Source organism: Amaranthus tricolor, chromosome 12 (genome assembly GCF_026212465.1).
Source record: "Amaranthus tricolor cultivar Red isolate AtriRed21 chromosome 12, ASM2621246v1, whole genome shotgun sequence".
NCBI classification, from domain to species: domain Eukaryota; kingdom Viridiplantae; phylum Streptophyta; class Magnoliopsida; order Caryophyllales; family Amaranthaceae; genus Amaranthus; species Amaranthus tricolor.
Genome location: NC_080058.1, coordinates 9,116,853 through 9,134,726, shown reverse-complemented (window position 1 = coordinate 9,134,726; position 17,874 = coordinate 9,116,853). Strand labels below are relative to the sequence as shown.

The 17,874-nt window shown below is 31.7% G+C and overlaps 2 protein-coding genes across 2 annotated transcripts; one reads left to right on the top strand and one right to left on the bottom strand.

Moving 5' to 3' along the window:
• Positions 1–1,202: 1,202 nt before the first annotated feature.
• On the top strand, positions 1,203–8,499 carry LOC130828081 (uncharacterized). Its single transcript, XM_057693874.1, has 10 exons — positions 1,203–1,920; positions 2,082–2,148; positions 3,789–4,084; positions 4,167–4,226; positions 4,353–4,844; positions 4,923–4,991; positions 5,104–5,265; positions 5,491–5,707; positions 5,880–6,224; positions 6,861–8,499. Exons 1-10 carry the CDS (start codon positions 1,366–1,368, stop codon positions 6,971–6,973), a joined length of 2,376 nt encoding a protein of 791 aa, XP_057549857.1. The 5' UTR covers positions 1,203–1,365; the 3' UTR covers positions 6,974–8,499.
• A 578-nt stretch (positions 8,500–9,077) lies between these two features.
• Positions 9,078–17,193, bottom strand: LOC130828082 (uncharacterized). Its single transcript, XM_057693875.1, has 2 exons — positions 16,658–17,193; positions 9,078–9,617 (listed from the first exon to the last, which is right to left on the bottom strand). The coding sequence occupies exons 1-2, from the start codon at positions 16,996–16,998 to the stop codon at positions 9,602–9,604; spliced, it is 357 nt and encodes a 118-aa protein (XP_057549858.1). The 5' UTR covers positions 16,999–17,193; the 3' UTR covers positions 9,078–9,601.
• Positions 17,194–17,874: the final 681 nt, after the last annotated feature.

Below are 17,874 nucleotides of genomic sequence, written 5' to 3'. Positions count from 1 at the left end.
AAAAAATAATAATAATTAAAAATTAAGAGTATACAAAAGTCTAAGTGTAATATGAACTTGGTTCATACTACTTTTAAATTGAAAAAATTATTCGGAATAATCCGATCTATTGTCCATCAGTTGTAAATAGCTTCTACTATTGATTATTTTTAAATAATGCAACCTTTGTATATTGCTGATAGCACCCATTTTCACATTTTTACCGACTACTATATGTACCTACCACCAAGAGGAGTAGGGGTAAACCAATGAATAATAAGTATAAAGAGAAAGAAGAAGTGAGCGTAATGGCGAATAGGTATCTATAATAGTCGGTTAAAATGTGGCAAATGGTGTGTCAGCAAAAAAAATATACAAAGGTTAGATTATTTAGAATTAATCAATAATATGGATTATTCACAGCAAACGAACAATGGTTTAAATTATTAAGGATAATTTTTGCTTTTAAATTTTGATATTATGAGTTTATGACTTTAAACCCTTATCTCATTTAGCATTATTTTTCATTTTAGGTTCTTCCTCTCTTTTTAGATATTTTTATTTCTGGTGGTAAATATTCAACATATAATATTAATTTTTTATTGATAAAATACTAAAAATAAATTAAAAATTAAAATATTATGTGCATATTACGTAAGTAAAAGTCTAATATGAACTTGCATATAATTTTTATATTGTTATTATGACTCTACTTTCTTTGTCCCTCAACCTCATTTAGGATAGTTTTTCATTTTAATTGTCCTTATAATATTTATTATTTTTATTTTTGAAAATGGATCCACAACTTTTTATAAATGTCATTCATATATTCTAATTATTTTTTATTTTAATCCACACAACTCGATCTATCTCCTCATCCATCACCAAAATACTCTTTTTAAAAAAGAATAATTTGCGAATTACTAATTAAGGTTTAAGACTTTTGAGAAATTATAACTACAATGTTTATTTTTTTGAAAAATTACAACAACCAAAGTATTAAAATTTACGGCGTTCAGGCCAAAATTAAAAAATTTCGACCACTTAACTTAAAACTACGATCACTTAAATGGTCAGAATTATATGAATTGGCCTAAACGTAATAAACTTTAATATTTTGATGGCTGTAATTTGTAAAAATTAAGTTTAAGCTATAAATTATTGCTTTTTAATGCTACAGAGTAACGGATGAGTATAACTGTATAAAACTATTCCGTATAATAAAGTGAACAATTAAGAATTCGTTTACATTGACCGTCGACACTTGATTGATCTATCTCACATAGAAATCGGACGGCCGGAGAGAAAACAGGAATCCAGAAAAATACTGCAGATTCAGAACAACGATCATCTTCTTCTGTTGCTGGGAATCTCGAATTCCCTTCAATGGCGGAAGACGATGACGATTCCTTTTATTTTGGTGATTTTAAGTCTGCACTTCCTCTTCCTTCTCAACCTCACATCAATGGCGTCACTTTTAAATCCAAAAACGACGACGTATGGGCTGATTTCTTCTCCTCTCCTTCTCCTTCCCCTTCTCAATCTAAATTCAACAACGGATTCGGCCCATCCCCATTTCTCACCGATCCGAACCCGAATAAGTTCCCAAAACATAACGGAGCTTTACCCTTATTCTTATTTGGCGAACTTGAAGAAAATAATGATGAAAGTAATACAAAAAATGTTTCCTATGGGTTTTTTAATTCGAAGCTGAGGGATCAAAACGGAAACTGTGAAGCTCATGAAAATGTTGATTTGATCAAATCTGAAATTGGGTTTAGTTTTAATTTCAATGGGCAGAATCCAGATTTGATTGTTAATAATGGAAATAATTCTGTAGAAAAAAATGAAGACGCAGATGATTATGATGATGATGATGATGAATGGGAATTTACTGCTGCGTTTTCTGGTAATGGTGTTGTTGCAGATGGGAATTTGAAGGTATATAATTAATCTTTACCCCTCTTGTTTCTGTATGCTTTATATTGAGTCTAAACTGTTCACAATTAGCTCATAGTAATTGATTTCCTTTGTTAATGGCTTAGAGTGGAATTTGAGATTAGTATTATGTTTACTGATTAATCAATTATTGTTATGAACAGGGCAATTCTGTCGAAAGCGGATCTAAATTGGAGTCTATGGCGGCGATGGACCAAGAAAAGCCGGCCGGTATTGTTATACACCCTCATCCCTCCCCTTCAATAAAATAAATAAAATGCTGCCTTTCTTTCAATATTGTTGTTTAACTAGATGATTTCAAGGTGTTTTATTGGAGATTATGATCTTATTAGTTGAATCTTGGCTGTTAAATAGTTTTTTTTTTTTTGAGTATTTAAGTTATTTATAGAGTTAAAGAAGATTAGAATTTGTATACGAATCAGTAATGGTTCTTTTTATGCTGATACTTAGGAGTGCAAATGACAGTAGCTTTCAAAGTTGATAGTAGGAGGAATACATTTCCTTTCTTTTGGATCAATGTGAGGGGGAGTGAATTCAGTGGGTATGTCAAGCATTGATAGAACACTCCTAGGTATTGAACCTTTTGGCCTAATCTCGAGGCACTATAGATATTTTAGATTTTTATGGAGTATAATGTGTTTCTTGGTTCTATATAAGAGGGTAGTTGGAAGAAAACATAATGGTACTCGACATTCTACTGAGATCTTAGCTTAATGTGAAATTGTGATAATGGTCGCGATCGTGATAACGAAACAGTATTGCCTAAATATCGATCGAAAGCATAAGATATCCCTTGATACGTCCAAAATGCGGTTTTTTACAACTTTACACCGCAGGAAATATTAGTTAGGTTTTTTTAAAAAACGTTACAACACGGCCTACGCTATATGATTTTGCCTTGTTTTTACACCATGGTTCTTAGGAATCAACTTGGAGTATGTAATAGATAAACAAGAGAACTCACCCAAAAGACTAGTCTAATAGGTGAGAGAGTCCATTTACTCTATAAATCCCACATTAGTTGCCGATACAATCGATGTGGAACAAAAACCCATAAACTTATAACGGCCTCAAATCCATTCCATTACAAAGTCTCATGCAAATAGTCCTTTTTAGGATGTATTTTCCATACCTTATTTAAGCCTGCTTGTTGGAAAATTATTTTTGATAAGGCTGATAAGTTCAAATAAGATGTTTCAAAGGCAAATAATGAGGGTTGATAAGGTACAATAAGTTTATGAAAAGGCTAATAAAGTGTAGTAAGTTCAATTGAAGGTCTTCCACAAGGGTCAATAAGTTCAGTTGATGGTTGATAAGAGTGAATAAGATCAACTAAGAGTTGATAAGGGCCAATATGTTCATAAAGGTCAAATTTCAATGAAGAATACACACCCTTGTTTTGGAAGAACTCCTAGCTATTCCTTTGGATTCAAATAACAAGTCTGATCCTATGTGTTTTTATTTGAAAACTACCACTGATCCTGTTAGGAAATTTTCCAAAAAGGGAAATAAATAAATTATATGTTCTTAAATATCAGAGTATTGTCCCAGTATTCAAGATGGAGAGTGATTCATCTCCTTTTTGATGTGCTGTGTGAATATGTTATAGTAGATGCTTTCAATTGCTGGGAATATGGGGATATTTGACTTTTCAGACAAAATAACTATGCAATGATTTATGCTCGAGTAAGTTTATGATTTCAGTTTTATGCGAGGTCCTGCTGATATAATCATCAAATGGATTAGGATATGGTGATTTGTATGCTTGTACTAGAGCGTCAATTTTATGAAAATTATTATTGGAAATGGTACATAATCTTGATGCATTGAACTATCATGTCAATTGATAGGTCAGAATGCTTCCAACTCTGTTGAAAACAAGCCTAGTTCCCTCAACTTCTTTCTTCAATCTACTGATTTTTTCGCTGCATCATATGAAAATGGGACTAGTCAACAATTCAGTGAAGTGGATGCTGGTTTAAAGGCAACCACGAGCATGTCTAATGGTTTCATGTGGGACCCGTTTCCTAAAGTTGAAGACATTGGCCAAGCAGGTGAAGCAAACGCAAGATCAATAAATGATGATGATTTTGATGATTTTGGGGATTTTGTAGATGCATCTCATGAAACAGTGTCAAAGAAACAGGTGATTTGAGGTTTATCTTCAATTGAAATTTCGTCCATCATTGTCCATAGTATTTGATGACTAATCCCTGTGGTTGTGATAGGACCCTGTGGTTGCTCAACTGACTCCCACAAAAGCTCAGTTACCACATGAAGAAGTCCAGGTCTGTATTTTCTGTGCTCATAATGTCCAGTTAGAGTAAATTGTATGTATCAAGTAACTAGTTGTCACCTATAGAATTGTTGTTCAGTTGAAGTGTTTTTTCTCCACCATTTTTGGCATTTTACAGGAGAAACAAACAGCACACTCTAGAGGAGCTTTGCCGCTTTCCCTTTTCAGTGATGTTGCAGAAGAATCTAACGATTGCTTGGTTCTTCAGAACGAAGTGATTCATAAGCCCACCCTTAGTACTGGTTATAGTTTCAACACCCAAGGTTCTGGGATACCTATCCATGATCTCATATCAAATTTGTACAGTCAAGCACAGCTTAATACAGTTGATTCCACAAGAAAAGTTGCTGAGAATGGAGTCCATTTCCCATCAACAGTAGCAGTAACAACTCCATTGGACGGGGGTGATATCGGGGATGATGGATCCTGGGAATATATAGATGCATCGTCCGAAAATGAAGTTAAAGAACGGTTGCCCACTGCTATTCCTGGAAATATGTTTCAGAAACAGACTGAGATCTTACCAGAATTGCAAACTTACATTGATTTTTATGAGCAGTTGAGGGATTCATTGTGCTTTCTTCTTTCTTGGCAACTTGACGAGCTGAAGGTTTGTGTACTTCTAAAGATTTTTATATGCTATAGTGGCCTGTAATTTAACACTGACATTAAATCTGCTTACTGCTAGAAAGCTCAAAGCTCAGATGCTGTGTCTGACTATGGAGGGACGGAAAACCCTCATGACGCTGAAATCCAAGTTTGTATTTTTTTTAAGTTTTTCCACAGTTATTTTGGAAGTTGACTTGTTAATCATTATTGGATTATGAGTACTTGATTTGTCTGAATTTGCTCCTCTTCTTTTTTCATAGGAAGCTGTTAAACTATTGGAAAGCAGTGGAATACCAGAGGAAGTACTTTCAAAGAATGACCTTGAGAGAAAGAACTGTCTTAGCAATTACCTTGATGTTCTTCGAGAACCAAAGTTTAATGTGATTGAAGCAAATTTTTCACTGTCAAAAAAACTGCAGTTGGTATGCCCTTATGCAAATAATCCTTTTTTTTTTACTTGTGGCCTTCTGTCACTTGGAAAATATAGTATGGTGATGCTAATTTGATGTAATTGTCAGTATTCACTCCCCATGTGTTGGGCTTAAGCTTTGGCATTATTGTATTTTTTTCCTTTCTCGATCCATAATGTTGGTGCTTTTGACTCTGCTTTGCCTTGTGGCTTGATAATCTTCTATGAATGTACTTAGGCAACAAATGAGCTGAGGGTGGCAGCTGAACTGTTGAGGCATGCCCTATCAATGCTGAAAATTCTATATCTGGGATCAGCTTACGAGCAATCTATTTATGTTTCCACTTGGTCTAAGATTATCAATGTTTGTCTTCAAGAGTTGAGTTATGGTGCATTGATATGGAAACGGGCATCAGAGGAAAAAATAAAACATCAGATCTTGTCAGACTCTCAAGGTACGGATCCTGCATGTTTATATGTGATGTGATATCTTGCTAGTACCCTCAACTGCTTATTTTTTTGGATGTTTATACCCGATAATATAAACTTTAATAGCGCAAAACGATATTAGCCTCTAGCCTTGTGAACAGTATTGGTGGAGCTTATTGAAACCTCCTTACTGTATAGGTCAGCGGTATTTTCAAGCCCTTGGAGAAGTTTACAAGGTTGTGGAGCTTCTTGGGTTATCGGCCGAAGTTTTCAAGCCATGGATACTTCTAACTTACTCAAATTCTGCACAGTTTTTTGGCATTTTGGATGAGTGTAATTCTCTATGGTCAAATTCAGGTCTGGAAGAAGCGGTCCAAAATTTATCAGATCATGTTGATTTTGGATGTACCGAAACTGCAAAGGCACTTTTGTCTTCTATCAAGAATATCCGTGATATTGATATCATTACTATGTATGATTGCATTTTCATACAACGTAAGTCTATTTGTCGGATGTCAATGCTGCCTGAAGATATGCTGGAAGGTAAATTATTTTCTCTAAACACGTTTTTTTTTTTCTATTAACAAACAAATAAAAACAACCACTTGTCTTATTCTAAACTTTGGAGAAGAAAGAGATCTTTATATATGTGTTGGAAACTGGACAAAGCCTTTTTAACTTCATTGTTTCTTATGGAAGAGAATTTATTTTCAAGATTCATCCTTGCTTCTTCCAGGCTGCTATCTCATTAACAGTGGCGAAACTTGAATGATTAATTTAGGGGGGCAATACTTTAAACTCAAAACTTGGGTTTAATAATAATGGGGCTAAGTTTTGAGCTCGTGACCTCTTAGCTATATCAATTTTACTAATTTTTTATTGAGACCGTCTCACCGTGTGACGACTTCAATTGGGTCAGCCCAAACTATTTAAGAAAAACTGATTCCTATACAAGGAATTTAGATTTTATTGTTTTTTGTGTATGTTTTTTTTACTATCGGTTGCTTGTATTGGCCCGTCTCACGGTGAGACGATCTCATACAAGACTTGTTGTCTTAATATATATATTATATTTGGAGAAATTTTGAAGGGTGATGTGACGGATGTCCCCTCCCGCCCTTACTATCTTCCTCCACCGATCTCGTATTAAGCGTTGTTTTATTTTCCTTTCCTGACCAGACTTGAAGACAGTGATGTGGGGTGAGAAGACATGCTTTGTAAACTTGGCTAATTTGTGGGCTAATCTTATCAGTTGTGATCCACCTCAATTACCGCTATTGCAAGTTAGTTGAGTAACATGAGTTTTGAACTCCTCAAGATTTTCTCATTGAGATGCTGCTTGAAGTTTTGGGTTTTCCGAGATGGGGTTGTTGGAGTTCGTCTCACACATCTCAAGTGTTCAAGGTATGTGAGTCGACAACTCGACAGATCTTGGATATAGGTATTCATCTGTATTCTCATTATTTTCCTGTAATCTGTTTGCATTTGATATATCATTCTTTTATAGAAATTGTAAAATAGTGCCTGTGGTATAGAATTATAGAAATGTGCTAGGATAGGACACATTGACAAGCAATGTTCCCTGTGAGAGTATCAATTTAAATTATAAAGATGTTCACTTGTAATAAGTTAATAAATTTTGATTCTTTTTCCGGTGAGCCATATCAAACAATTTGCATTTTTATGCAACATAACAAGACTGCTGTCACCTGTCCGCGTCTTGGTCAAATAACGAATCAGATGAACTTTATTTCTCTTTTCTTTCTTTTGGATCGAGAGTAAGTCTTGAGAATTCTCTACGACGGTGAGCAAGGTTAGGGGGAAGGGGAAATTCTTGCCGTAAGTGATGGAAATCAAATTCTTGTCACAAAGGTATTTATTGTGAAGGTTAATTTGAAATAACGTCTTTGTTATTACAAAGGTACTATATGTGCATCCGACTTTTCAACTTATTTTAAGAGCTGACTTATCAACTTGGGGATGATTACATTTTGTTATATTCAAAAAATAGTTGTCATATTGCTGCCGTGGAAACCTTTACAACAATCACGATATTAGAGTTTTAATCCCAAAGATTGAGGTCGGCTATTTAAACAATTATTGGTCACAAATGAATAACTCGATGATCTTTATAAGCTCGGGTACAGCCCCGCGGGCACTATGTTATATAGATGCCAACAACATAGAATCATAAAATTTTATTGACCCTTCCTTTAAAAGCACGCTTGATTTCTTATTATTTTCTAATAGACCGAACCTGTAAGAACCTGGCCAATCTTGAAAAATAAAGGGTGAATTCCGTTATAAACAGGTTGGGTCACAAAGTTTTAATAGCTCCTGCCGCATTGAACGCCTTTAAGTCACAAATGATTATCTCGATTGAGGTGTTTATTCGGGTCATGTGTTTCGAGTTGGTTCAAAATCAAGTCTTGTGTCCATATTGACTTTTACATAATTTTAAATTCATTTTGAAGTCAGGTCAATCGGATAAAAAGCGTATTATCGGATATGTTTTGAACAACTCTAGGTAGAACCCTTCAGGCACACTTAGAGGTGTTCATTCAGGTAATCGGGTCGGTTTCGGATGGGTGTTATTCGATTCGGATGCGTGTTGCGACGGGTCATACTCGGGTCAGGTCGGTTAGTCACGGTTCAGTTGAAGATTGGTTATTCGAGCTATCAAGTTAGCATCAGTTCGGTGTCGGTTGAAGTTCGTGTTGAGTTTCAATCGGTCTCGGGTTGTTATCGGTTAATAATTGGTTCAGTTTTACTGGATGCAGATCGGATTTGGATATTTTTCAAGTAAAATTCGGCTACGAATTGCAAATTACTAATTACTATTGATCGAGTCAGTATCAGATTAAGTTGTTAGTCTTTTTTAATTGATAATAAGGTTTCTTTACTTAAAGCAAAATAGTGAAAATGCAAATCAATTAGTGATCATTATTACATTATTACTTTTACTTGTTTGACCGGAAATTAAAATTATAAAGTTCTATCAATTTTCATATAATTCGATTAAAAGTAGTTAAATAAACATTGACCATTGATTATTAACTCTAAATATATGAAACCATGTATTTATAAAATTTATTTTATTAAAATATTTATGACTTTATTAGAATAACTAATAAGATGATTGAATATGAGTCAATCATACTTCTATGTAAAAAATTGGTTCGGGTTTACAGCAGTTTGATCTAAACTTCGTTCGGGTTAAGTCAGTTTTAGCCGGATCGAGTTTGGTCTTGAGCATGATTCGGGTCGAATATGACTCGGGTCGGTCACTATTAAGTTCGGGTAATCTCGGTTAATAGTTAAGTGTCGGTTAGAAAAATCGGTTACAGCTCGGGTTCAGTTTTCTCATTTTCGGTTGTCAACCGGTTCGGGTATAGCTTCAGGTCGGGTAATATCGGTTTGATAAACCTAAAAAAGGAACACATTTTCGGTCGGTTTACTTTCAATTTCGAATCGAATTTTTAGATCAGATCACTTTTGAACAGCTCTAGGAACACTATGTTCTATCGATAGTGACATAATGAAAGAACATGTTACTATCACTAGTAATGTGAGAGGAACAGAAGAGTATATTATATTATATTATATAAAAAAACAATTGTTGTTAAATGCAAACAAACAGTAGCAGATTAACTGGTGGTTGTACTACATTAAATAGACAGACAGCAGACATATTGTATCAGCATTCAAATTTAATCTAACTACTCGTCTTTTGAAGCCCCACCAAGTTTTGAAAACAGTAGGGAGTGAGAGCACACCACGTACATTAATCATTCATCAATCAATCAAGACTCAAAACTGAAGAGGATCAACAATGTCAATGCCCTGTGGGCTGTTAATTCCAGCTTCTCGATCATTTCTCTGATTCTGCTATTTCCTATAGCATGTATGCACTTGATCTTCTACGTCTTTTCTTCTCTGCTTACCCAAAATACATGAACACCAATTCATCAATGCTTGCTTACTATACAATCCTTTGTTTCTAAACAATGGCCGATACAAAATAGTAGTATAGGGTGCAGAGTCGGCTCTACCGCATGAGCGGCATCAGCGACAGCTTAGGAACCCCATTATTTTAAAGACTCAAGAAAATTATATATTAAATTTAAAATTAAATATCTAAAATATAATATTTTTTGAAACACATGTAAATCTTCTTATAATTTGTGTGCATTCATTTTCATAATTAAGGACGATCATTAGTTGAATAGCGATTACATGTTTGATAATTATTGATTTTGGGTTCTGGCTAGAAAGTATTGTTCGATTTATTTATTTCACTATTAATTATTCAATTTGGGTGAGAAAGTAGTTTTATCATTCCTATCAAAAAGCTTATAGTAGTATTTGACTTTTGCTTAGTACTCTTAAAAGTTCGAAGACGGCCCTAATAAGGTGAAATGAACATATTCACCTCTGTGTGTTATAAACCAATTTGAATATTTTTTTTACATATTACATATTTCAATATTAATAGGAGTTTTATGTTGAATAATCAGGGCCAAGGCCTAGATTCTCTCTTTTTCTTGGTGGAGCTCTTAATTTCATATGATAAAAAATATTTGAACTAATTTGAAACCAAACAGTTATAAAAGGATGAAAATAATAGTGATTGATAAAATTAAACCAAATTGAATTAAAAGTAAGTCAAAAAATAAGAAAAACAAGTTCAATGTCGATAATAAGTAACATAAAGTGATAATCCACCATATAACTTTTGTCACATGGGAGTGAATTGGCTCCTATTTTCAAAGATGATTACTTTTGAATTCCATTTTTCATATAATTTTGTAAGATTTTATATGTTATGAGATGAGATAGAGAAGCTTGGCTAATATTTAGTCAAGAGAACACTTCAAAAAAACATATTAGCGAGAGATAGTCCACCATTAACTTAGCTAAATTTAGCTTTATGGCTAATAATTGCATATAGAGAAATTGTAATCATTGTCCTTAATCCCTAGGTTGCACTAAAACGGACACGGGCATGGACACGGACACAGGTACGGGAAAACGCCAACTTAAAAATGGCGGACACGGGGACACGAAAATGATAATATAATAAATATATTAAATTAATGATAATTTTACAATCTTTCATTTGATATATGTAAATAAACACTTTAAAAACATAAAACTCACATAAACAAATAACAATTTAAGAATTAATAAATGTTCAAAGAGGATATACAAAAAAATCAAGAACAACATTTCAACTTTTCAAAATTCAAATTACAAACACTAAGATTAAGAATTTAAGATTAAAAAATAACACATTAACAATTTAACATTAACAAATAACCATTAACAAATATTCAAAGAGGATGTACAAAAAAATCAAGAACAACATTTCAACTTTTCAAAATTCAAATTACAAACTTTTCAAGATTAAGAATTTAAGATTAACACTAAGATTAAAGATTAGAACAAGATTAATATTAGGATTTAGGATAATGAGTGAAAATACCTTAAACAAAATCAAAAATTTCAATTTTTAGGAGTAGCAGCAGCAATGTTCGATTCGAAGTTTCAAACAACCCACAGGGCAGCAGCAGTGTTCGTCTGTGATGGAGGAGCAGTCGGCGGTGACGTGGTGCGAGAGTGCGGCAGCGACAGTGGAGGAGGAGGAAGAGTTGTGGAGAGTTTTTAAGGTTAGAGTGAAAGAGAGTTGAGAGGAGTGAGAGCAAGAGAGGGAAATGACTCTTTGGCTTCAGTTCTGCTTCTGTTTGAGAGTTTTCAATTTTTTTATTTTTTTATTTTTTTTTTAAAAAAACGTGTCCTTGACTCTTTGCCGTGTCCCTCCCGTGTTCTTGCCGTGTCCGCGTGTCCGGAAAAATAATAAAATATTAGACACTACATTTGGCGTGTCGGACACGAATTTTCGCGTGTCCGTCGCATATCCGTGTCCGACACGCGACACGTAGGTTCAGTGGCGTGTCCGTGTATTCCAGCTTAATCCTTGTTAACATCTTTGTCAGAAGTTTACACAACTTGGCTTTGGGCATGTTTGCTAAATAACCATTTGTTAAGTTTACTCACTAGTTTGACTATTTGAAAGATTTGGCTGATAAACATATTGTTATTAATATGTTTGATAAAATCTATTATTGTATGTTAGCTGTTTACTAGAAAATAGTAGATAAAAAGCTAAAAAGTCTAAAACTCATTAAAAATAGTACTACTCCTAAGAGTTTTTTAGTTAGCTTAAAGTAATTTTCCAATAATTTTTGTTGTTTGATCAACCAAAAAGCCAAAATGACAAAGAAAAATTACTCCTAACTTTTTGTTTTGGTTGGTAATTTTTTTTACATACTAAATTTATTTACCGAATAAGTAATTTTTTATTTGTTTAACTAATTAAAAAGTGAAAAACAAAAACTTTAAAGTCAACCAACGAGAAAATGACTATCCTATTTACTAAAGACACCCTTTTAAGTACTCAAATTCAAAACAATTGTTCCAAAAAAACAATTACACTCTTTGGTCGAAGATGATAAACATAACATGATGTCATCATGATGATAATTAAACGTACATATGAAATGAGTCAAGAACCTGAAGAATTATAGTCATTGTTCATGCACTTCGTTCTCACCAACAATGCTCCATGTTTTCGGACTACAAAATTAAATTTCAAATCTTTTTTTTTTCTTTTTCAAATTATTGAGAGTAATGGTTAGTAAATATCAAAAAGAATTTTTCATACTGAGATCTCAAATAAAGAAATTTTTTGAAAAATTTAATAGGGTAATCCTGAATTTTAATGAATTTTTGACTTTTTCATTTGATAGATAAACCTTTTTTTTTAAACTAACGTTGTGACCTTGATCTTTTAATTTTTCCACGTGATAGACAAAAGGATGTTTTTCGTAACCACCCCAATTGTCCGCATATTTTGAAATTCAGTCGAAATAAATACTTAATTCAACCAAAACTTAACATTTTGACTATCACATAGAAAAGTTGGAAGCTTAAGGTCTCTACGCGGATTTAAAAAAACATTTGTGGAAAAGTCAAAAGGTCAGGATCACCACGTGAAATTTCCCAAACTTTCTTTAACAAGTCTAACTTATGCTAAGATGAAAACTAATAGGATTTTAATAAAAATAATATAGTCCAATAAACAATCACAATTAAACAAAAATAATTTCATTCCTATAATTAAGAATAAGTTTATTTTGATTATGATAAGTTTAATTTAATATAAATGAGTATAGATAAGCAAAATTAAAATTAATTAGAGGAAAATATGTTAAAATAATAACAAATATTATTTATTCACTCAAAATAATCTCTAGTATCTGTTAAATCATAATAATTTATATTAATGGAGTAACATTCTCATATTTATTAAAACAATGATTTTTTTAATTAAAACTTGGTATTATTTATAATTTTTTTATTAAAACTTAGTACTATTTTGAAAAGATGGATTGAACTTTAAATTATTATGTAAAGGTATTTCAATGTATCAAATATTTTGAGTTGATATGTGTGATTATTTTTAATCTAATTTTATTAACTAGAAAGGCTTAAGGCAAACCTTTTTAATCAACAAAACTTATAATCCTATTTCTAAATATTTTACTAAAAATTATAGCTGTGAAAGTGAAGTGTATACTATACTATAAATAAGAGTAGTGGAAATTAACTTCATAATTGATAACTTGATAAATAAAAAAAAATTATATTGATTAAAGTCTTCATCATTTTGAACTTACTTTTATAGGTTTGACCTGGTCCAAAAGCATATGTAAAACTCACGTTTAACAAGAGAAGAATGATGAAAAAAGTCAAAAATGGGAAGATGAAAGACAATAGAAGTCAAATAAGGGAGCACTACGCAATGAAATGAGCAATGAGCGAAGGAGTGTGGGGATCACATCCTAACGAACACTAAACAAATATTAATCAAAAAATGATTTTAAGTGGATATTTACGAGTGATAAAAGTAATGGACTGTTTGATCGCATATTTCTTTATGAATATTAGTTATTGTCTTTTTTTCTCCTCAGATCCTGATTATAATTTTCAATGAACAAAATACACTGAGTATGATAAAGTGGTAATCATGATGATGATGATGATAGACAATTGAGAAGACATCAAATTTTGATCTGATGATAGAAATCAATTCAACTTGATCCATCGAAATTTGATCGACTCAACCCTTTTCTTTCTAACATTCGGTAAATTTTAAGTTGTATATGGATATTTTTGAATTATACATATAGAGCTAACAATAAAATATTAAGTATATTTATGATCTGTTGGATAAAACTCAATCAACTCAAAACTGACCCGATTCGACCCATCCATACATATATAAGTCAAAGTAAGAGGTTAGTAAATTGGATGGTTTTTTAAATTTGAGTGTAAATTAAGTGTATATGGTGCCGAAAAATAAGCCATAAAATAGGGTATTTGCTTAGTTTAACTTTAACCACATTGATTTCTTAATTAGCAAGCTTAATACTGTTTCCCACTTTACTCGAATTTTGTGCCTATAATGCTTCCGTTTTCCTTTGCATAAGGCCAACCATATTGACTAGTTCATTTGAGGATTTTAGATCATGGTTTATGATTTAGGAATCCTGATAGGAGATTTTCAAATAAATTAAAAGTTAAATATCAACGAGTTGCAGTTTGACCTGTTTTATTATATGGGTTCGAATGTTGGCTAATTAAGAAAATATACACTCATAAGATTAAAGTAACAAACATGTGAATGAAATGAATGTGTGGGCATACTTGTCAAGATAAGATTATAAATTAGATTTTGAGATAGAGGCTATAGGTGTTAGACTCATTTATACAATGTGTGCAAACAAATTGAGATAATTTGAGCATGTACAAAGGAAGTCCACAAAAGCATCTATATGAAAGGTGGAAAACATCACGATTGATGAAAAGAAAAGTTGTATTATGGCTAATAAGATGTCAAAGAGAAAAGTAGGAATGACATGACATGAGTGAGTTACAACTCTCTAGAACTTGACTAAAGCTAAAACTAGTTGGAGACACACTATTGAAGTCTTAGACCATCGATAGTTATCTTTGTCATGTTTATTATTGGTGCCTATATGATTGTTTTATAAATATGTGGTTTGTTATTACTTATTAGTTTGTTTACTTGCCTTATCTTTTTATGTCTTGGCTCAACTTTTATCTTTGCTTGTAACAGGTTTAGGGTCTTTTGTTGTTATTTGCATGTCTTTCTCGAGTTGAGATCTCTATAAACGTAACTTAGTTATTACATGTGATAACAGTATTATAGTTTGTCTTTAATAAAAAAAGATATAATTTGTCGACTTATATCCCTCCTCAAACTCAGATAATAAATTATTATAATTGGTATACATTCGAACATGTACGAATTACCTCGTGGCTAGGCCTTTCACCTTATGTAAAAAAAAAAAAAAAAAAAAAAAGAAAAGATCATATCTCATCTTATAATAATAGATCGTTAATGTCATATTAAAAAAAGTTACATTTATGAACTATTCATTGGCATGTTCTCTTCCACAAGATTGGTAATCTCAAGCATCAAGCAATCATTTTCAACATGTTAGTGTATCTTGGTTAGCCTAGTGCGTGTTCAAGGTCTTTTTTTTCATTCTTGTGTCAGCAGTTCAATTTTACCATATAAGGAAAGGATTTTGAATTTGCATAGCCTACCCCAATCAAAAAAAATTAACTTTTGTACTTTAACACATTTTGCCATATTATTCTCTAAATAAACTCTAATCCTATATTAAAAAAAAATATAGCAAAGACGAAGTAGTAGTATCTATAAAATACTATTGTCGTCAATACAATTATTAGTATATATATATAATTTAAAAAAAGCTAATTAATTTGCGAATAAAATTGATTTTCAAACCCTACGAAATCTTACCCTAAAAAAGTTGTTCTAAGTAGTGGAGGAGAATTAAAGCCTATAGTTAAGGCTCTTTACTTCTACTATTTATGGATTAGACCACGCACTTAAATTCATTTTAAAACACCAATACCTTCTATCACAACAAACAATCACTATTATTATTAATTACTCAAATAAATTGCCCCCAATCATTTTACTTTCAAGTGCCTTCCTTTTTATTTTTTTCATTTTACAAATATATATTTTTCTGATGGATCACTCCCATCTTCCCCCTGAGCAATGTAAAATGAAATAAGCCTATATTAGAAGATTCCATATACAACATCAAAAGTTAAAAGCCAATGGCTGAGCTGCCAATATATGTTATATATATTATATGTTATGTTTCCTCGATTTTGACTCTTAAGGGTTAATATATGATATCATCATACATATTAATAAAAATGTTGGAAATTGACAAATGTCATTTTTAGGAAGCCTTGACAAATAGAATTATTTTAGTGGTTGATACTTGATTACATGACAAGATTTACCTAATTTAAAATTTGATTATTTTAAAAATTAGAGCTAAATAAGGTAAGGTATTTTAATTTATAGAAATTCTATATATCTAACTTAGAATTGAAAATATTTAATTGAATGAAAAAGTGATGCATTCGATAAATAATATTTAAAAAAATAGTATTTAATTTTTGCTATATTCAATAAATTTAATCATATATACTTGCATAATAAGTCTTTAAAGTTAAATTTTTATATATTTCATACTCATAAATTCATGCAATACTACACGAGTTTTTATACTAGTATACTCCATTACGTCCTCATAATCCTCACATAAGAATCTTTTGGGCTAAAAATATAGATGCATGGTTCACTAATGTTCGTTATACTTGCATTAATAAATCTACTGAAATGGAGGGATGAATAAGATTCGAACTCTATCTCAAGACAAACAAAAGTTTAAACTTATGGTTGAAACCCAAAGTATGTTATATATTCTAACAATCACCAAAAAACAACTAACTCAAATCTATCATAGTTATGTAATATAAAATGACAATAGAAGATTTACCTGTTATGCAAAGGATCTGGACCAGTTGGAACTGCTCTCTCACTATCTGCAACAGAACCTTCAAATTCATGAGAAGTATAATTACTACTTCTACTGTTGTAGTTACTAACGTTGATCTCATCATTGTACATCACTTGATCCTGTTGTTCATGTTTCTGATTTTTAGCTTTACGATCAGTTACTTCTGTCGATCTGTCTAAAAGCTGATGATCATCATATCTAAGTTGACGAACTCCCAAAACTTGGGAATCATGTAAACATGAAATGCCAGCCAAAATTAATACCAACATGCATAAAGCGGCTCTTTGTCTTTGTCGCCATTGATAAAGAGGAAGAACCATTTTAATTTAGTGTGAATTTGTGAGAATAGTGAAGAGAAAAGAGAAAATAATGGAAAATAATTGATTTATATGTTAGTTTATTAAGTACAATTTGGGGAAAAATATGTGACAAAAGTTGGGGGAATATTCAAACATAATTAAGGGAATATGGATATGAAGAAGAATATATAATAGGTTAATTTGTTGTTTACTATAAGATTTTAGAAGTTTTGTGAGCGGTATTATAGAGTTAGGACTTATTATAGATAGGGACCTAATAAGACCTTGTTTGTTTGTACTAATTATTTACCTTTAAGGTCAAGGCATCGGCTACTTGTTTTTTGCTCAAAACTGTGCAAGTATACGTATTACGATTAGAATTCACCGCGTTGGAACATTACTCTTGTTTCTAATTTAAAATTATGATTAGTTATAGACATGACAGAGAATAGAGATAATAGCGTATTAAATTTACTCTAAATATTTAACTTTGATTTTGAATTGACTCGGCTTTATGTTTTGTAAATTTGCTCCCGCTCGCATTCTTAGATCGGGAGTCAAATTATGATATGCACGTGGTCCATTGTTTAGAATTATATTTGTTTAACTATCTAATATTACAACAATAATGTATTTCAAATAAACTATGATTTATTTATTAAAATTTTACTTAACAAAGAAAATAATCTAATAACAAAATAAATCAAATAGATCAAATTACTCAAAATGATTTCCATATTCTTTTTCAAGCATTAGTTACACAAAATGAAAATCATCCTCCCTAATTTTACTTCTTTAATTTATTTCATATTTTATATTGGAAGAACATAAAAAATCAGAGTGAATAAACATAACAGAACATATACTTTATTTTCTAAAATTCGCAAAAAATTATTG